We start from the raw sequence: 23165 nt of genomic DNA on the forward strand, positions 1-23165 counted from the left end.
CTACAAGGTGTTCTTTTTGTATATGCAGGGAGGGGAGGACCGGGCTCAATTCGCCAATCACCATTGGTGGACGGGTGCTGACGTTCGCGCCAAAAATTAGATGCTTTGAACTCATCGTTTAACTCAGCCACTCCCCTCCTAGCCTTGCACCCATTTTGCAGCCAAAGATTTAGTATATGACAAGCTCTGACCAAATCAAGCATAATACATGTTTCCTGATAATGAAGGTATGGCAAGAGATTTAAGTGGCCAAATCTTCTGTATAAAATGCTAACTAATCGCACCCATTCCCGTAACACTGTTTAATCCAATACTGCTACCATGCTAATAAGCAAAATAATACGCAAAGTGGACAACATAAGAAAAAAAAATATTAGTAGGTAATAATGAAAAAAGGCAAACACTATTCATCATGTTGTTCTTTAAAATTTACTTGCATAAAAAAAAAAATGAAAAAAAAAAAAAAAAACCATAGTAACATTGAATAGACGTAATCTGGACTAGATATATTTCATTCCCTGGTGGAGTAGCTATGCCATTATGATTTTTTTGAAAAGTTGTTTTGCCAATAACATTATGGGAAAACCTTAATTAACGACATATGTCTGTATTCACCGTCCTGGAACTTCCTGCCTTGTCTGCTAAGCCCAAACAATTTAAATCAATATGAATACTCATGTGTTTATTCTTACTTTGAATCCCAGTTGAAATGCAAAGCCCATGAAGGTAAAAGTGGGCATTATTAAGTATTTGTCCTTAAGTATGGACACATAACAATGTACATCAATAAAATAACTCTCAATATTTATAATTTTAAGCCCAAACACCTCCAGTTCAATTTTGACAAATTTGGTCCAAAGAGAGGACCTGAATAAGCGCAATGCTTAGTCATTTACAATGTACACAGTTAATTTGGTAAATCAATTGGCAAGTTAATCAATCTAAATACTGGTGTAATACTGCTATCAATTAGCAAATTACAATACTTACATTGCGCAGCTGATCAAAAGCAAATTGGAAGCCAGTTTTGTAGTCTGTTGTTCCTTTGGCTGTGATATTGTTAACAGCTTCTTTTAACACCTTCTTATTTCTAACATTTGCTTGGACAAGGTGGTGAAAGCAACTCACATCATGAGCATTGTTGTTAAACTGCAAAACAAGCGATAAAAAAAAAGTAATTAAACTTAAAACCTAAAACAAGAACATGCTATACATCATGTGTTATATATAATGTTCAGTTTAAACACTAGTACCAAGTAAACTTGCTTTAATGAGAAAAGAGAATCTATGAAAAATGGTACAATGGAATCTTCTCTTGACTCGATTGCTAATTAAAAAGCCATGAAACCGCCTATGATGCTTCTACTTCCCATCTGTTTGCCCTGTTGGATATTGATTTGTTGGTTCTGAACACATATGTACAATGGCTTCTTCTGTTAAATTAATATTGCAGCAAACTCAATTGTGTTTAACACTGAAAAGAAAAATAGCTATTGAATACTGTGCATATTCTTGCACAGAAAGCTTGTTATGGTTTGAGAAATTGGAATCTGTGTAATTATACATTGCCATATGTTGAGAATCTTATTTTATTTTCTTGTTACAATTGTCTTTGCTGCTTTTTGACAATAAAGTAATATTTTTCTTTAAGTTCTTACAATTTATGTTTTAAGAAACTACGCAAACCTGTTAAAACAGAATACAAATAGTATCATATAAAATGTTTGGCTAGACATTTCGTATCAAATATTTCTGATGTCCCCTAATTCATGAAAAGAGCTCTTTACTGAATTTCCGCTTTTGTTAACACACTCAACGATTTTACAGGGATATATGCCAACTGCTAAGCTACAGTTGCCCAAGTCACAAAGACTCACTGTTAACTGAGTCTAATCTAATAGCATGTTCCCTATCCATGTAACACTATCTAGAATCTCTGCAAGTAACTAGTTGCCTTTCAGAATTAATTTATAGTCTGTATGGATACAATGTTACCATCTGATTAAACATTAGATAGGAAAAAAATCACACTGGCATTAGACAGTGATATAAAATTAGCATAAACATATGCATATTTAACAGGTAATTGCACAATTTAACTTCAGGTCTGAACCTCTTGGTTAAACCCTGGCCAACCTTTTGGGCAGTGTATGATGGATACCAGCCCTGAAATGTGTTTTTGGGGGAGGTCCAGTGCGTCTAAGCATAAGGACAACATTGAGTTAATCTTTATCACAGAGAAAGGTAAGTACAGGGAGGTAGATTACAATTTCCAAAACTAGGGCCCATAGGTATATGTGTGTGTATCTGAGTGTCTCTGTATGCGAATGGCACAATATATGTCTGTGTGTGTGTTATGTGAGAATTTAGTGAATGTGTGTGAATGCCTGTGTGTGCAAGCATCTGTTTGTCTTTGTATGGACACTAGATAAACAGATTAGGGGTCCTAAAAGGATAGGAGAGATGCACAAAGTATACTTAGGCAGCACACCGATTAAAGAATGTGTGATTAAAGTTCAATCTACAGAGCAGCATATAAACACTTCTAAAGCAAGTTAACATTTGAATGAAAATTAAGCATGTTTTCCATGCAGGCTATGTGAGCCACAGCCAGTAAAGGTGTGGCTAGGGCTGAATAAACAAACAAATGTGATTTAACTTCTAAATGACAGATAATTGAGCAGTGAGACTGCAGCTGCATAATCTATGCAACAAACTGCTTTATTAAGCTGAAGTTGTTTTGGTGCTTATAGTATCCCTTTAAGCACTAATTAAAAGAACACTATAGAATTAGGAATACACTCCCTAGGTCTTTTCGTTGTAGTGGCTTCTTAAATAGGGAACTAACTTTAGAGTGGGCTGCGATGTTTTTGCCTATTGTAGGTGTAATTCTTCAACACTATATTTTTTGTACTTTTAAATGGACACTATAAGCTTTTACTCAGTTTAACTCTTAAATGATTTAACTCCTAAATGGCAGAGAACTGAACAGTAAGTCTGCAGGAGCATGATCTATACACTCAAACTGTTACATTAAGTTAAAGTTGTTTTGATGCCAATAATGTCTGTTTAAGTACAAGTTAAATGAACACTATGGAATAAGGAACACAATCCCTAAATGTATTTAGGTTTACCTCCTCATTTGTCAAAAAAAATAAATTATAAAAAAAAAAAATGATTTTTCCAATGCTGAAGATCCCTCTCTGCTCTCAGCCACTTACCTGAATTCAGCACTGATGTCCACGGGCGCCCACGCGCGCCTATTAGACCTCCCCATAGAAAAGCATTATTTAATGCTTGCCTATAGGGAAAGTCGGACTCTGGAGTTCCTCATGCAGAGCGTAAAGACGCCCAGCGTCAGATAACAGACCAAAAGTCTGTTTTAATTCCGGAAGCACCCCCAGTTTACCAACCAGTCTACCAGACAGCCACTGAGGGCAGACTTGGAGCTGCAACGAATTGCAGTTGTATGGAACTGCAATGTTTTACATTGGAGCACTAAGTGCAAAAGGGACACAGCACCCAGACTACTTTAATGAGCTGAAGTGGTCTGGGTGCCTACTGTGTCCCTTTAATGCTTTTTATGGGTGCTTCCACATCAGTGCAGCACTGACAGCCACAGCAGGTGGCCTGAACCCTGCAATGAAAACATGTCAGTTTCTAGAAAAAAAGGGGGTTAAAAGGACAGGGATACTGCACCCAGACCAATACATTGAGAGGACGCAGTCTGGGTCACTATAGTGTCCCTCTAAGTAATAATCCAAGGTGAAATAGTAACATTAATTGTACCCCTTGCAATCTGGTATTCTTGCATTTCACAAATTTAGGATGTTTTAGAATGAATTTGGTAACATTTATTTTGCAAACTGACGTGTAGAAATTCTTTATATTAGAGTTTGAGTTTTCCTCTTCTATAAATATACAAAGCCGACACGTTGCTTCAAAACTCTTTTTAATTACAAAGCCTTTTTAATTACAAAGCCGACACGTTGCTTCAAAACTCAGGATTTTAACAAAGAATAATTGCATAGTAATATTTTCATGGTTGCTAGAACTCCGTGTTATATGATATACAGTGACACTTTTCTTTACAAACAAAAAGTGATTGGGTTTCTGGGGGCAATGATCAATGGTAACTTCATTTATTAGTCTTCATTTGATCAATGTAGCAGTAGTTCATTAACTTTAAAACAGTTATTGGGACTGCTGTCACTTGGAATTTCTTATATGTGACTTTGAGGCTTAAACAGGGCCAGATCTACTTGTAGGCATATAATTCATTACATTTAACCTACCTTTCTAAACTAATCAAAAATAATTGGTTATTTAAATATAATAGACATTGTTGTATATACAAACATGTATAAAGTGAGTGTCTGTGCATGTGTGTATTGTGTCAGCACACGTAGCAGTATGTGTAAACACCTTAATGCATGTTTATGTGTGTATGTTAAATCCCCTCTCTCATAATATTGTAAAGTGCCATTATATTATCAGTGGAATGTTTAGGTAACAAATGATTATACATATGCAATAAAGATTTATACATTCTTACAAGCAAACAACTCTAATAACCTTACATCCTTTGTTTTAGGAGGACCCTTTGTAAGAATATTAGCCCCATTTATATTCTTTATTCATGTGTAAACAACAAGCTAGGTTTGCATCCACTTACCCACTATAAGTGTGAGGATGACATATATATGTTATGAGGGTTATACACAGAGTGTATTGGATTTATAATCTTTTACAGGACAATTTCCTTCTTGTATTTTATGTTTAATGGTAATCAGACTGAGGCTATCTATTAGAAGAGAAAGTAAAATTCAGGAACGACCTTAAAGCATTGACATGTTTAGCCAAATGCAACAATTCCCATGGTCTGCACTGACTGTCAGTGGATGCATATATTTTCTTCAATTCATGGCTCTCAACTGGTTGAGCTGAATATAAAGTTCTTATTATGAATGCCATGATTTGCTTTATATTGCATGGTTTACTAGCCTTGCTTTATCCAGAGAGCAATTCAATGAAAGAAATTATGCCAGCTGAATATTTTATGCTTGATGTATCAACTTAGCCTCACAGAGCACATAATATACAACATGCTGCTGAATGCATGCTGAAATCTAGACCTAAATCAAAATACCATGCACGCAAACTTTGCCCTTATGCAATGTATTTATGAGTTTCTGCATAATGCACCAGGTAAATCAAACATAACTAAAACGTAATATGCAAACTTTTCTTCTTGACTTTATGGAGGTTACTTGTAATTTCTTTTTGAGATGTCAAAAATGTTTGTAAAAGAGGAATTATTTCAAGCAATTTAGTATTTTAGCTTATATTATAATTTAGATATTTAAAGGGGCACTATAGCCAACAGAAAAGCTACAGCTTAATTTTGTTGTTCTGGTGAGTATATCCTGTCCCTGCAGGCATTTTCAGAGAAAAGGCAGTGTTTGCATTGCTGCCTAGAAGCAGTCACTCAGGCGGCACCTAGATGTTCTCTGGGTCAGTGCTGCACAACGCTCTGCATGGAGATACTGAACATTCCTAATAGAATGTAATGATTTAATGCATCTCTACGAGGATATCATGATTGGTCAGCATGGTGTTTTGCTCCCTGTCCAACCTCCTTGGCTGAGATCATCAGAATTGACAATCTCAGCGAATCCAATGGTTTCCTCTGGGAAAGTATTGGATTGGCTGAGATCGTAATTTCTAATGATCTCAGCCAATGAGGTGGATCGGGGCGGGGCCAGCGCCGACAGACTCGCTCAACACTGAAATAAAGGAAATATTTTTTTAATTATTTAAGGGGAGTAAGTTGGGGACTAGAGACCTAAATAGTGTTTTTTTACCACTGTAGGGTACATGTTTGTATGCCTGACCCTATAGTGTCCCTTTAAATTAAACACTTTTGGAAGAGAGATATTATATGGCATCACAGGACAGGATAGTGCAAATAAAACAGTTAATCTAATTAAATTATTTGACCGTTGGACTGCAAGTTTAGTTCTCAAATGATTGCATTGTTAATTGGTGTATAACAAAAATAATATTAATACAATAAATCTACTGCTTGTATCTTTTAAATAAAAGAAGTCATGCAGCAAAATGGCCGTATGACCAAAAAGCTCCTGGAGAGAACGAGTACACTGCTAGCATCAATGGTGAATGACTGGCTTACAAAGCTGGACAAGCCCCCTATAGAGGAACACTTCTCACAATGGAAAAGGTAAAAAGCACTAGACTCCAAAGCACTAACTGTACAATTCAAGCCTCTATTGCAAGACCTGACATTAAGGCACTTACAAATGAGTTAAGCAAAACCATAAATGACTTGGACGACATGTCTGACAAAACAGAAAACCAGCTTGATAAAATTATAGAAACACGCAATGCTCTAGCAGAGCAGCACAAGGAGACAGAGGCCATGGTTAAACAACTGTTGCAGAAAACAGCAGACACTGAAGATTGTTCCAGAATAAACAATCTACACATCAAGGGAATCCCTGAACCAGCAAGAGGCACTGATTTTTTCTGGAGTTTTCTAATACCTTCCTTCCAAATAAGCAACCTACTGAGTTGTTTTTAATAGTATTTATAGATTTCCAGTCGAAAACTCTGCCACCCTACATTCCCATGTAAATAGCTGCGCATAAATGTTTTTACACATACGTTTCAATTGCTTCAAATTAATTCCACCTGAATTATTTATTACCAGATAAAGTTATACAAAATGCAGACTCTGGTATACATAACGCAGTGTCAGAGAGAATTCAGAGACATAACTGCTGCTCAGTCTGAACACAAGGTGGCATTCTGCTAATTATGAAAAATGGAACAAAATCTAATCTCTGAAATTTCTACTTGTTGCAGCTTACTTTCAGGCTCGACGTGACCTTTTTATTTTTTATTTTTCCTGTTTTTCTTCATTGGTCCCTGTCTCGTTAAAGAAGGGCAAGCCTTAATCTCTCAGAACAAGGCAAAAAACAAACAAGCAAAACTAAATCAAGACAAAAAGGAACAATTACAAGCAACAAGATAAAGGGATAACAGCAAACCAATGTAGGAATGTAAGCATCAAATGGAAATTGCATGTAATTCCCTACAAAATATTAAGATAATTTTCTTACATTCTAATTTGCTCTTCTGTGTATTTTTTAGCATGTTCTCAGAATGAATCAAAGGTCAAATATCGTTTTCCTAGATGGAATTTGCAGGATTTATTAGCCAATTTGCTGATTAGCATAATTTGAGTGTGGAGAGAAGATAGTTGTATCCAGGTTCTGACTCCTAAAGTTGGTTTGGTCTTAATTTATTTTTCTTTTGCCTTGCTTGGTTGCAAGGTTATTTCCTGATATATTATCTTGCACTTGATGATGCTCTGACAATGCCATGTAAGTGGTTTACACCATCAACAGCTGGTATATATGCTACATTATGTCGATGAAAGCCTATTTGTCTGAGGAGGCATATCAACTAAACAGTTAACTTGTTTCTGCTTTATTTAATTATTTGTCCTCAGTAACACATGGTTCTCATTGTCATCACTTTTTTTGTAGCATACATGTTTACATGCTTTTATTACTGATATACTTAAAATCTATGTTTTCATTAAGTAGAATTTGCCATCACCTTTGGATTGTTAACTCATTTGAATAGACCCCCATAAATATACTTGTTTATGTAAGTCAAATCTGTCCCATTGAATCAACTTACCTGTATGTAACTCGTCTACCTACTCTACAGTACTACAGAATACATTGGCACTTTATAAATGATGATGATTTGTTTATGATAACAGTGCCTCTTTAAAAATATAATATAAATTAAATATACATTAAATTGTGTCTTTCAAATAGAATATAAGCACATTTTACTTTTTAATGTAATATGAAAATTTGGAATATGCAATCAGTGTCATAGTAGTAAAAATATATGAGCAGAACGTCTTTAAAGATCATTACTTGACTATTCAAAAAAAGAAGACTCAAGATAATGTTACATTTTAACACAAGATAATGTTACATTTTAGAACAGTTAAAACATCTTAATAGTTTCTGAAAACTAAAACCATTATTAATTTATACCACTAGATGGCAGTGGTGTATCTCTAGTCCAGTACGTGGGACTATGTCATGAGTCTGACATAAAACATAGTGTGTAGAAATATCTGATCATGAGAAGACACTGGGGTGGGAGATGGAGTATAAGCTAGATTTGCTGCTACCTATGTTAATTAATCACATCAATACACCATTATTGTTTTGTGTTGTAATTAATAATAACTAATTACTTATATCGTTATGAGGATTAAATTGATTATTGCATGCTCTGGAACTGAATTAATGGTTGGTTGATTAATGATTATTAATATAACTCTACTTCAAGGTACTTATTTTAATACCAAGAATGCAGTACAAATATACCAAGAATTTCGATTTTTGCTACATAAGGGTGTAAAGGGAAAAAAAAGTCAAAACAACTGAAAATGCTTAAAAGAAGCAAACCTTTGCAAAGCAGTTTCTCAAGTCAAATGTACTTCAAGTAGAAGAGGATGAAAAACATCTCACAAATATATTAAAACATTTCAACGTCCTGAGAAGTGATCTTGGATATGTTTGTGGCCAATTTCATTCTTAATTTTTTTTTACATACATTTGATATTTCATATCCCTCACTTTTTATGTAAATTTCCAGCACCCGTTGCGTGAACAATGTACAGTCAAAGTGTGAGTACGTGAAGGCTTAGGTTTTGTTAGTGACAATGATTTGCCAGTTGCCACGATTATCAAAATTCTGCACCTCCCTTTAAACATGGCAGCCAAAGAAAGATATGTGCTTGTATTGAAAACATAGTGTATTGCTGCCAAGTTAAGATTTGCAGCCATATAATCTTTAGACAGTTTCAGATTAAATCATTGTGGAACATAATGTGACAGTGATTTAGTTGGCAACATTGGACAACAATAATATTTAAAGAGGAACTGTTAAATTTTTATATATATATATACTGTTAAATCCCATTGTACAGCGCTACGGAATTTGTTGGCTCTATATAAATAATAAAATAATAATAATAATAATAATAATAATAATATTGATCATTCATTATTGTGTATTGCTTTAACCCCTCAGTGATTGGTGGTTTTCCAAAATGTCCATGCATTTGTAAATGAGGTATTTTCGCACTTTACTATGTGTTTGTTTTACTCTTCTTCCCTGCTTTCTCATTAAGTGCACCCATAGATATTGTATATTATTTTTTAAAGGACATATAGGGTATTCTTCAAATACACTACACGTATACATAACACAACATTTATTATGAATACGAGTAAATGCTGTGTTGCAAGCGTGTACAAGCAAAAGTAGAATCCTACTATGTATTGAGAGGTACCTAATAAATATCAAATATCAAACTTTTATCATGTCTCTTTCTAGACATCAACATGATTACGGAAATATTCACTATATTTGCTTATTCTTCTATTGCACTGTCTGTACATTCATGCCTTGTTAAGCTTTGCTAAGCTGTTTATACCAAAACACATTAAATCTCATTACACAAAATAAAGCTTGGTAATTACCGACTGTGCTTCAGGAATTAAGAGAAAACACGATTACAACCAAAAAAAGCAAAATGGATTTCTGTGAGTGAATTAAAAAAAACACTCCAGGGTGGGTTTTCAACTGATATTTTAATGCATTGCAATTCATTTTAATTCATGTTGAAATGTTAACTATTTTAATGTACTTTTATAAATAATCGCAGACATGTATAAATCTATTGTATGTCTTTTCTAGTAGCCAATGACTTATACTTTAAAAATAAATAGCAGTCAACCTCACATTATTTCTAATAAACACTGGTCATTGTTATTTCTTAAAAATCATAAATTTTTTTTTAAATAAATCTTTAGGAAAGACTGCCACAGCAAAGTCTTGGCTCCTAAATTTAAGTAAATAGACCATGTTTACATTTCTTGGTTAAATTGCTGGCACAATATAGAGATTAAATGTAGTATTTATGCACTACATTCAAGTTTAAATCTTGTCTGATGGACATTTATAGAGCAGGGTTTCATATAAAACTGCCACTCATACCAGCAACAATATATTGCATGTTAAAGCTTGTTTTATAATGTTACATTTTACAACCCAGAAATAAGGTTCCCTTATAGCTGATTGCAAATCAAAATTAGGAAAATGAGCTACATTATATTACTGTGCATAAGAGTCTCATGGTTGCATATACCAAAACCACTTCATAGAGTTTCTATAAATTATTTACACATTACAATTACAAAGAAATTGTTACACATATAATATATATGTGGATTATATATACACTGAACAAAATTGTAACTGCAACACTTTTGATTTTGCCCCCATTTTTCATGAGCTGAACTCAAAGATCTAAGACTTTTTCTATTTACACAAAAGGCCTATTTTCTCTCAAATATTGTTCACAAATCTGTCTAAATCTGTGTTAGTGGGCACTTCACCTTTGCCGAGATAATCCATCCACCTCACAGGTGAGGCATTTTAAGATGCTTATTATTTCAAAGGTGTGCCTTAGGCTGGTCACAATAAAATGCCACTATAAAATGTGTAGTTTTATCACACAGCACAATGCCACAGATGTCACAAGTTTTGAGGGAGCATGCAGGAATGTGACTGCAGGAATGTCGACCAGAGCTGTTGCCCGTGAATTGAATGTTCTCTACCATAAACCATCTCCAAAGGTGTTTCAGAAAATTTGGCAGTACATCCCACCGGCCTCACAACCGCAGATCACATGTAACCACACTAGCCCAGAACCTCCACATCCAGTATCTTCACCTCCAAGATCATCTGCGACCAGCCACCTGGACAGATGCTGCAACAATCGGTTTGCATAACCAAAGAATTTCTGCACAACTATCCATCTCAGGTTCATCTGCATGCTTGTCGTCCTCATCAGGGTCTCCACCTGACTGCAGTTCGTCATCATAACCAACATGAGTGGGTAAATGCTCACATTTGATGGCATCTGGCACTTTGGAGAGGTGTTCTCTTCATGGATGAATCACGGTTTTCACTGTACAGGGCAGATGGCAGATAGCGTGTATGGCGTTGTGTGGATCGAGTGGCCCATGGTGGCAGTGGGGTTATGGTATGGGCAGGTGTATGTTATGGACAGTTCTTTGGAATTTTCCCACGCTGTGTAATTTGACTCATAACACTCTGATTGGTTACTTAACGCACCGCCCCTTTCTTACGCAAGATGCTACCAAGGAGCTTGTCCATGCTCTAGTAATTTCCCGCATGGATTACTGTAACCCTCTCCTGATTGGTCTCCCCAAAAGCCGTACTGCCCGCTACAGTCTGTAATGAATGCTGCAGCTAGACTGATTTTCCTATCCAGTCGGTCCTCTCACACCTCGCCCCTCTGCCAGTCCTTACATTGGCTCCCTGTATCCTATAGGAGTCAATTCAAAGTGCTAACCCATACATTTAAAGCACTGAACAATTCCAGCCCCTCTTATATCTCTTCACTGATCCAGAGGTATGCCCCTCCTCGTACCCTCCGCTCTGCCCGCGACCACCTCCCGACCGCTGCTCGCACCCGTACGGCCAACTCACGCTTGCAGGACCTCTCACGGGCGGCTCCTCTCCTATGGAATAACTTGCCTACTGCCATCAGACTCTCCCCTAGTCTTCAATCATTTAAGAAGGGCCTTAAATCCCATCTCTTCAGGAAAGCGTATGGCCTCCCAGAGTAATCTCTCCCTTACATACCTGACTCTTGCTCTCCTATGGGATAGTGCTTTGCTCTCTCCTCCAGCTCTGCTCCACTCCTACTTGATATTTCCTATCCTAATGTTTCTAATACCCCACCTCCTATATACTGTAAGCTCATTTGAGCAGGGTCCTCTTCAACCTATTATTCCTGTAAGTTTTCTTGTAATTGTCTTATTTATTGTTACATCCCCCTCTCTCAAAATATTGTAAAGCGCTACGGAATCTGTTGGCGCTATATAAATGGCAATAATAATAATAAATGACACAGCGTGGAAAAATTCCGAAGAACTTTCCCACGCTGTGTAAAATGACACAGAGCACACTGATTGGTGGATTTCAAACCAACCAATCAGAGTGCTGTGACAGGTAAATGTAGAGACTTACCTGTCAGTCTCTTAATTTACCTGTCAGAGCACTCTGATTGAATGGCGTAAACCTACCAATCAGAGTGCTCTGAGCCTAATTGCAGGGTGGGGCAAGGCTTTATAAGCCTTCCCCCATCCTGCAAAGCTCAGTCTGCGTGGAGCCCTCCATGGGTGAAGATGGATTATTTTTTTCGCTCGTTTTATTTTTTTATTTTTTTTTATTGCGTCGGTTATTATGGATTTTTTTTTACCTTTTTTGGGGCTGAAGAAAAGAAGATTTTAGAAGAAAGAAAACATCGAATGGTAAGTTTATTTTTATTTTTACAGGTATTTAGTTAAAGGTCCCCCCTCATTATGTTTAGGGTGAGGGGGGTAGGTAGGAGTTTATTTTTGGGGGGAGGGGGTGACTAGGGGTTTGGGGACCCCTAGTCACCTGGGGGGTTAAATATGTATTAAGGGCCCCCACCCTCTGCTCAGGGGTGGGGGTCGGGGAGGACATTAGGTCCCCCCCTTATTCTAATTTAGGGCCCCCACCCACTGCTCAGGGGTGGGGGCTAGGGGGGAGGACATTAGGTCCCCCCAATTTGTGTTTAGGGCCCCCACCCACCGTTCAGGGGTGGGGGCCAGGTGGGAGGACATTAGGTCCCCCCCTTATTCTAGCTTAGGGCCCCCACCCACCGCTCAGGAGTGGGGGCCGGGGGGGGACCTAATGCCCTCCCCCCAATTTGTATTTAGGGACCCCACCCACCGCTCAGGGGTGGGGGCCAGGGGGGAGAACATTAGGTCCCCCCTTACTCTTGTTTAGGGCCCCCACCCACTCAGGGGTTCAGGGGTGGGGGCCCAGGGGAGGACATTAGGTCCCCCCAATTTGTATTTAGGGCCCCCACCCACAGCTCAGGGGTGAGGGCCAGGGGGAGGACAATAGGTCCCCCCCAATTTTTACTTTAGGGCCCCCACCCGCCGCTCAGGGGTGGGGGCCAGGGGGGGGCAATAGGACCTTTTTTTTAACAGTTAGCAGCCACAGGTTGCTCACTGTTTAATAGACATGGCCCTACTCGCGGTATAGCGAGTAGGGGCATAATTTACTAATACTAAGTAATCAATTTTGGTCTTTCAGCCTTTTAGTAGATAGCTCCCTAATACCGTGGGAATTAGGGAGTTATCTACTTATTCATTCCTGTCATTACACTGACTCACCAAGTAACTTACATTTTATATGAATGTATGTTACTTGATTGTTGTAAGTGTTGCAAACGCTTACAGCTGAATCTTGTCTATGTTTGTATAATTTTTATTTGAAATTGTATACAGTGTAACATTCTTCTTCTTTCACTTGGTAAGTATATTAGTACTTAGGCCATACTGTGCTTCGGAACTTCGGCAAATTCGGAACTTCAGCACTTCAGCAATTCGGCACTTCGGCACTACTACACTTTGGAAATTCGGTAATTTCGGCACTTCGGGACTTCGACAATTCGGCACTTTGGCACTTCGGCAATTCAACTATTCGGAGATTCGGAAGCACCCGAATGTCCAGATTAACCGAAATTCTGCCGAATTTTATTTCAGACCGAAACGAATTGGACATGTCTACAGCCAAGCCTTACGCTAACAGTATGGCTGTATGGTTAGTGTGAGTAAAACACCAATCCCTCCAATAACCTTGACACTTACAAATTCTCAAAGCACAGAGAAGATATCAAGATATGAAAAAAATGACAAAATACAATGCTATAGAGAATTATTGCCATGATTTACAGGCAAATTGATGAAACTGCAGTTTTCTTGCCCACTTGCCTATAATACTTACAAATCAAATCTAATAATGTTAAGTAAAACAATGATTGTAGTGAAATAATAATGAAATTGCAGATCTTAGGATAATATAATAATTGTGCCCGAGAGGAGGCATACTCAGTGACATGATCACTAGTGATACCCATAGTGGGCTGTCCACCTAGAAAAGGGGTTGGACCTGCTCATACAGAAGAACTGAAGGGGCCTGTCTGTCTGGCCTTCAACCTGCCTGACATAACTAAATCAGCTACTGTCCCACCAAAATCAGGACTGTTGAATAGCCTTAAAAAAGCTCAACTGAAACAACACTGAAGTTTAATATTTTGGACTAATGAAAGCAACTCACTTACCAATTTACAATGATTTCCAGTTTACTGAAGAACACGTGTAAGACACTTTATAAATGGAGATTTCTCTGTTGCATAGAGTATTGTTATTATTATACTTTAATTTGGTAACTAAACCTTTGTTTATTAACTAAGCTGGTATTGACTAAGTAATAAAGATGTGACATTTGCAATTTTCCATTTTAAGATTAATATGTAATATTTTACAGTTATGTACAATGCATCCTTTGTAAGCAGACTCAAACACAAACAAAACTGCTTTATTCAAGGTCTTTAGCGATACAGAGCAGCATATATCAAAAATGAGAGTTTCTAAACGCAAACTATTTGGACCACATTTACATTCTTATTCTTTAGTAAAATTCCAATTCAAATCAAGGCATTGCTAAAATTCACATTATAAAAAAATCAGCTCAATTGAGGGTAAGTTATAATGCACTGATACAGGTAAAAAGTGCACCCAGTTTTATTTGATTTCCTCCCTGGCTTTCTGTTATTAAAATTTGTATTCTTGTTATTATTATATTTTTAAATTATTGTCTGATGTGAACCACAATGCATCCATGCTGACTTGATACGGCATACACTTGAAATTCTTCCAAACAGAATGTAAATATTGTATGGATAGTTTAGTTCTAGCAAGATATCTTTTTAACAGGGAATCGACACTCATGCACCACTCCACGGGGCATCAGCCAGTGATAAGTTATAATATTTCTCTTTCTTTTTGTGCTTTTTTTGTTGAAATATATAACAATACATTGTAGATAACACAGAATGAGTCTAGTGAATGAGTTCTCATTTTGTCACTCATCTAGCTTATGTTATCGCATATTAACGTGTTAATATTTTTTCCACACTAGTACAGGCATACCCATACTAACAATATATTTTTTAATTAATCATTTATTTATTTATTTTTTATTTCTATATTTGTAGTCTGTTGAAATAATTTGCCAATTTGCATTTCAGTAGCATTATGTTTAGGTGGGATCAGAGTTAAATACTAACAGCACATTAGTATATTATGATAAAAATGCTACTTAACCCAATTCCTTAATTATAGAAAAGGTTGTAAGAAGTTAAATACAAATCATTTAGAGGTCTACATCTCTTTTTTGTTGTTTGTTGGATCTTTTTTTTTTCACCAGTAGTACCATTACCATTGACGTTTAATCAATTTACACAGTATTCCTGTAGTACAGTATATAAAATGTTTAATAAACCTACAAGACTTTTGATCAGTAGATTTTAAGCATTTTATGCATTGTTTATTAGACTTAAACAGCCAATATGTCTGTAATAATGTTATGCCATTTCACCCATACGGATTATATTGCTATTTTTCTTCTATATCTATATAACACATATAGGCAAAAAATAGCAATTTTAATATAAGATTCCATGACGAAGAGGAAAAAGAAATCTGAATTCATTATAACTATTGCTGTTTGAAGAGCATTTATAAACATTTGAATTGCTGAGTTGTTTCAATAATCCCAGTACATGCCATTGAAGAGTGTGCTGTAGTAAAGAGCACAGAGGCTGTAAACATATAAAATATCCTTATTTCTGAAGTACTCCTAACCAGTGCTGCCACCATCTACCCACAAGGCACTGGGTGTGCATGCTAGCTCAAGCACCTTTTCTATAATAGTTTATGAGCACACGCAGGTCCTCCAATAATACACATAAATCTACATGCACAAAATCATGGTATTCATTTGAGTAATACTAAATGCCAGATTGTGCGTAAACAGTCTCCATGGGTTTTGTAATAATCTGAGGTAACTTTACCATTTTAAAGGGTTACTCCAAGCATCATAACCACTACAACCAAAGAATAACCTCCTATTAAAAAGGGAAGTATATCCTATCAAAAAGTGCTTAACGTGAAGTAGAATAGCAGCTCTACCCAGTAGTGTGGGATACCCTTTTTCCCAAACAACACAACAAACAAACAAACACCTACTAGGTGTATAAGATAAACTTGTGGATTGCTAAAGTGCAAAATTAGTAAAATGGGGTAATTTACCGTACGTGTGTATATAGATATATATGGGATTATATCCAGTACATAGACAAGAAACAAGAAACACAAATATAGTGCAGATGGTAATTACAGGTATATAATATATCCCTATATATATATATATATATTGGCTCAGTATGTATCGCAGTTATGCTCTTAGGGCAGCATCACACCACTCCTTTAATGGAATATATCCTCCCAAAAAGAAATAGGAGAAAAAGGCAGCCAATGTGTAAAATCACCCCCCCCCCCCCCCAAAAAAAAGAGTAAAATGTTGAGGTAGGCATTGAGCTCACTTGTATAGAGTCTATGTCTCGGCTCTAAGGTATGCAGGTATAGTGCCACTATAAAGGGGATGGCAATGAAGCCCAATAAAGATTCCTGAGGCTGTTGAGGACTCTAAATATACTCTAGAAATGTATTAACAAAAACAATAAAACAATAATATTAAAAGCAAAACTATAGAATACTGACCACCCTTAAAGAAAGTGCTTCCCAGTCAAAACGCATTTCACTCCACCTGAACTTGAGCTTCTTCATTAAGCTGTCTGACTGGGGGGAGTGGGGATGGTACTTGCAATTGTACACCCCCTCAAATAATAATAAGTCCCTCCATATAGTGGCTAAGGGACTTACCTTATACCTTAGCCACTACCTAAAATAAAGTGCTTGCCTACATCCCTCTCCCTAATAATAGTGAAGGGCTTGCTGCAGGGTAAGCGCTCCTAGATGGGAAAGCATTTAGGCTTCATACACTATGACAGGTATTGCAAAGCTTTTCAATACGACCAGCAGTGCTCTAATTGGTGGACTTGTAAACCAACCAACCAGAGTGCTCTGACAGCCAAGTCTCAAAAGAAGTTGGCCAGCCACCACATAATTAACCCTTGCACTGCTGAGGGGTTTTTAACTATTTGCCCGCTGACTGCTAGTGGTAACAGCGGGCAAATCATCTGTTTGTTTCTTTAAATCCAGGCTGGAGTAGAATTTTCTGAGCTTGTATTTGACACATTCAGCTAGAATTTAAGACATCCAGTGGTGTCTGACCAGGCTGGAATCCAGACCAAAGTCAGACCCATTTGTGACCTGAATTACAAATTCCAGACCTTGATGAATTCCATCAACAATGTCTGAATTTTGCAGTCTGAATGGCTACGTATGCAGCCAGATGGTTTTGCCCTATTCAAGACCATTCAGACTTTTAGTGAATACCCTGTAAATATCTTTTACTGAAACACTGCACTTATGGACTCCAAGTACCATGACTATGAAGTGATCATGGTGCTTGGAGTAATTATTTAAACAAAACAAACTTGTGGCCAGGAGTTCTGACTACATCCAGATTCAGTATTGCTTTTATTCAATATAATTGAGTTTTTTTTTAAGATACATGTATGCATAATAAATAATTAAGTTTTTATAAGTGGGAATTCTAGCTGATCTTTTTCATTTCATCCTTCTTTTATCCAGTGTACTGTTTGTTTTATCATTGTTATTTCGAAAAGAGGAGCGCACATACATTTATTACAGTTTTTGTATCTTCAATATCATGTTGCTCACTATTTGTGTTGCTGCCCATATTATTTTTTTTTTAAGTTACCCTTTTTAGTTTTTTCTGTTTAAACAAAACAAAACCTGTTGATAATGCCACATACATTATTTATGTACAATGAGAATGAAGAGATGTACAATTGTCTTCGTGTTCATATAACATAACCTTAAAGGGAATCTCCCAGCCAGGAAAACGATCCGTTTTCCTGGCACTGGAGGGTCCCTCTCCCTCCCACCCACCAATCCCCGGTTACTGAAGGGGTGGAAACCCCTTCAGTCACTTACCTGAGGCAGCGGCGATGTGCCTCGCCGCTGTCTCCTTCTCCGCGCCCCTCCTCCTCTTCATTGCGTTGGCCGGTGGGCGAGACTGATCCCGCCCACTGACCGAGGAGACCTAATGCGCATGCGCGGCATTACGTCTCCCCATAGGAAAGCATTGACAAATAATTTCAATGCTTTCCTATGGGGAAATGAGCGACGCTGCAGGTCCTCACACAACGTGAGGACGTCCAGCGACGCTGTAGCACAGATAATCTGTGCTATGAAGGAGGAAGTGACCTCTAGTGGCTGTCTAGTAGACAGCCACTAGAGGTGGAGTTAACCCTGCAAGGTAATTATTGCAGTTTATAGAAGACTGCAATAATTACACTTGCAGGGTTAAGAGTAGTGGAAGTTGGCACCCAGACCACTCCAATGGGCAGAAGTGGTCTGGGTGCCTGGAGTGTCCCTTTAAAGATAATTTAATGTTGATAAAGAGGCTAAACCAAAAAGTGACAACAGGGAAGTTGGAAAATCCTTATTTAAAATGTTATATTATCCTTCAGCTCATTCATCTTGAAGTTAGTTTTCACGGTCTAACCAATTATGCTATAATACAGAAGATAAAAGCTAGATTTTCAAAATAGGGTTAAAAACAAAATTAAATTTAAGCACTTTGAAAGTTAAAGCCAGACATACAGTTGTAATTCCCCCTCTATCACATGCAGGAGAAATGCATTATGATAACATAAAAAGGCACTCAGATTTTATGAAAGACTTGATATTGTCAGTTTCCATAATGATAAGAGCTTGCCTATTACCAGAATTGTGCGGCCTGTCAGAAGATTTTTTATGTACCATGTGCTCTAAAGTCTAAGCTGAATAGACGTCTTGTCTAAAGACAGCATCTAGATATTAAAGGCAGAGTTTTTACCCATATCTCAAGCAGCAGGCAAAATAATCTGTGACTGCTGTTACCATAACTTACAATCTTCAGTCGACAATATTTTCAATAACGGTAAATTGTTTTAATTTTTTTATATCTTTTGTGATCTAAATAATAAAATCTTTAGGAGATACAGCATGAATTATCTCCATCAGTTAATTATTGGTCTATCTAATAAAACACAACGAATGCTCAGAGGAACGTCTAGTCTAAGTTTGCAAAAATATGTAGAGTGCCAAAAATACAAGACTATCACATTTTCTACGACAAGAATAGAACTTATAATTAACTAGATCTCATTAAAATAATAAATAATGCTAATTGCGTTTTTTCATTAGACATTTTAATGAAAAAATGGTAAGTTAATTTATCTTTTGTTCTAATTTCATAATGATAAGTTCCTTTCATTAAAAAGGTGATTCAGTTTAATGGTCTATGTATGGGGAGGTATTCGATAGTGACGTCAGTAAATGTATTTTTACAATAATTGGAAAACAACTCACTCCCTGTGTTTATTATTTTTCAAAACCGCAATAAACAAACCATTTTGTAAAATGGGGAATGCTATTGTGCAGTTTTCATTGTTAAGTGGTTATCATTTAATAGCTAGCTCTGTAAACAGATGTTGGATCAAAAACATACTAACCAGTAGAGCTTAAATTAACAATATTAAATTGAACTAATAAACAACAGTATTTCATACTCCACTTGAAACATGACGGTGCCCTTGTTATTGTGCCAGTTATGAGGAAAGGAATAAAATGAAGCAAAATAAATCACATACCCATTTTTTTTTAAATTGATTGATATTCAGAAATCTATTTTTTATACAACATTTACATTTTCCCACTTAGCAATGGAATTATATATTACAAAATGTCTGCAAAATCCAGCCTGAAATTGGTTTGGATGTGGAAAATTCAACTACGAGCATGGATTTTCAAAAATGCCAAATGACTTGCCAGCCGGCAGCACTAGCAGCCAGTCAGCAAATTGTTAAGATTCCTAGGCAGCAAAAAGGTTAATTGTGTAGCAGCTGGCCAGCACTTTTTAGTCGGCCACTACATTAAAAAATAATAATAAACTGTTTGGGAGTCAACGAGACACCCATAGTACTGTAATGGAGTTATTTAACCTCCATATGCCCACATCTGCATATCCACATCTGCATCTGGGCAGGCATTGGGACTTTTCTAATAACAGGGGGGACATAGAACTCCCATCTCAGGGAGTTGAGTGGGAGCTACTTTAAATGTAATGGGAGGACCTTTTGTCCCCTCTCCTGATACCCACTCATACCAGCGGACGGAGGCCCTGGGGGCCAGGGGTGGGGCAATAGGTTTCCCACCCTTAAAATGTAAAATGTACAGAGGACTATGTAACGCCTTATAAGTCCTACCTTTATGAAAATTGCCAATGCAGGCAGTCATTTTTACAGGATTTTGTCCATTTGGGCAAGACCCAGTATTTTATCAATAACCCTGGTATTTATATCTTTATTAAGTATAAACAGCAACGCAGGCACTGTTAACCAAAGTCACACATTCACCTCCTTCTACACAACCTAATAGATGCTTCAAACAATAAGTAAGTGCTTCTGACACTATAAAAAGGCCAATCATGAAGTCCATGTAGTTAAATAGTAAAATAGTTACATTTATTTTTAGTATGTATGACTTAGCACACATATTGGTACCAAAAATATAAATTTGTATTCTAATAAAGGTCTTGCTTGTCATTGGACTTTACAGTACCTTTAAGAAGAGGTACACACAACCTAATATCTAAAGGATAAATGATATTGACATAATATGCTTTGTAAATGGAATCACAAAACTTTTATTTTCTAACCTTTGACACTATAAGTGAGTAGGATGTGGATTACTATAAAGTTTACTAGGGACTGTGTACAACATAAATCCATTAAGGGAATTGCTACCATTCCCAGCCAGACAACAATTGTCAGTAACTCAAAGAAAAAGCATAGATGTAGAAGTGTTGCAATGCATATTAAAAAGATACATTCCTCTTGCACTAAGACTCTTCAATCTGGACTATTAAACAATGGCATGCATTTGTTTGCAAACGTCCTATATTTCTGATTCATATTAGAATAAATATACTTGTACTGAAAATTAATAGCCTTGAATTAAAGGCTTTTTCACATGGTTACAATATGTGCTTTTTATCTTGTTGATAACAACCTTGGCTTACTGAACGGTACAAAATGTTCCATGCATATAATATTAGAAAAATATTTCCAAAGTATAATTACTAAAATACAAATAAATATAAAAAGATAGCCTGACCACTAGTCAAACAAAATAAAAAAAATATTAATAATATGTTCAGTGCATAAACACACTTAAACACTTGATGAAAAAATGAATTATGGAAAAAACACTTCGTTTTTCAATACTGCTCAAAATTCATAGTTTATATTTACGTATTTCATGTGACATGCCATATGCAAGTTTATAATAGTAATGACCATGTGAGACTCAAACCTGAGCAAAAAACAATGTCCAAAAAAATACTGAGAATGGACAACAGCTCAAGTAGCTTGCCGTTTGGTGGGTCCCCACTGAGATTTCAAGCTAGTTTAGCTCATCTTGTGCCATTTACATATCAGACAGATCCCACCCAAAATGGCAAAAGGCAGGATGACTCTCTCTGCACAAGAGATACAACAGCCCCAGACAACCGTTTTGGCTTTGTTAGGCCTTTTTAATGAGGTATAGCTTATATCCCTCTAGGCACCGTGAGCAAGGGGTCCACACCTGCATTCCCCTTTATAGTCGGAGAGAGTAAAGAACAATGTGCAAGAAAATACTGACATATTTTATGTCACATACCATATGTAAATTCATAATAGTAATGACCATGTGAGTGTCAAACCTGAGCAAACCACGATGTGAAAGAGAATACTGAGATCGGAAAACAGCTCAAGTAGCTTGATCTTTGTTGGATTCACGCTCAGATCTCAAGCTAGTTTTAGCTCATCTTGGGCCAGAGAATGTAGGCCATTTGCATCCTCTAAGTGGGGATTTGATAATGGGGACACTATTAAGTTTCTCTAAGCTTATGTTCATTCTCAGAGTTCTCATATGCTCTATTTTGCAAAGCGTTAATTTGACTCACCACAAGTTAAAAGTGGAATCCAGATGTGGACCCCGTCACTGTGCCTAGAGGGGTAGCAGCTACACCTCACTAATGAGGCCCCAATTAGGCCAAAATGATCATCTGGGGGTTGCTGAATCTTTTATGCAGAGAGAACTTGCCGGCATTTTGGTTCTGGACTGCCATTCTGGGTAGGATTGGTCTCATATGCAAATGACCCACGTTTACTCTGTAACAAAAACCTATTTTTAGACCTGAGCAAGGTTTTATGTAAGGGTTCTCATATTCTCTGTTTTTGTTTCAAATATGAGTAATAATAGTACTCTAGAGAAGAGCCATTTCTGTCAAAATAAAAAGAGTGTGAGTGATATTCTATTTACTTTGTTAATATTACCATTCTACAGTCAAAGAGAAATATGGGAAGTTAAACTACTAGCCTAACCACTACACTCAACAGTGGTTGTTATGGTCAATTTAGTCCTTCGTGGGTTTAGTCCTTCATGGGACTGAACATTTTAATGGGCCAAATACTAGAAGTAGACTTTCAATTTCAATTCAGTGTTTTATGTCAATAAGATTCTGTAATTAGGCCAATCAGAATTGTCAGTACCAAGTCCAATTGGCTCTTAATCTGGCCCTGCAAGCAACCAACACTCTCATTCCATATTTAATGTAATTAGCTGTCACATACTCTTACATATTTTACTACCTACTCATGGCAACAATATCGAATCAGCACATCTTCCAAATTTTAAAAAAAGGCTTTTCTCTTGTACACTACTATATTTAGAGTATACACTAAAATTGATTAATGTCATGCATGAAACCAAAAATCCTTGTTATTTCTCATGTCTTGTTGAACACCAAAACACGAGCCTATTCTACAAGACATTCAAGACTCCATCCAGGCTTGAATTCATCACTAGAAAAAAAAATTAACTTGCTTTTTTCAA

The 23165-nt window shown here is 36.8% G+C and overlaps 1 protein-coding gene across 6 annotated transcripts in view; it reads right to left on the reverse strand.

Moving 5' to 3' along the window:
- The window catches only part of CACNA2D1 (calcium voltage-gated channel auxiliary subunit alpha2delta 1), a 699121-nt gene that overhangs the window by 164253 nt on the left and 511703 nt on the right, over positions 1 to 23165 (reverse strand). For all 6 annotated transcript variants that reach the window (XM_063448181.1, XM_063448183.1, XM_063448182.1 and 3 more), the window contains one exon: positions 991 to 1149. In XM_063448181.1, the coding sequence (XP_063304251.1) occupies positions 991 to 1149 (159 nt within the window). The remainder of the gene's footprint in view (positions 1 to 990; positions 1150 to 23165) is intronic.

Source organism: Pelobates fuscus, chromosome 3, assembly GCF_036172605.1.
Source record: "Pelobates fuscus isolate aPelFus1 chromosome 3, aPelFus1.pri, whole genome shotgun sequence".
In the NCBI taxonomy this organism is placed as follows: Eukaryota; Metazoa; Chordata; class Amphibia; order Anura; family Pelobatidae; genus Pelobates; species Pelobates fuscus.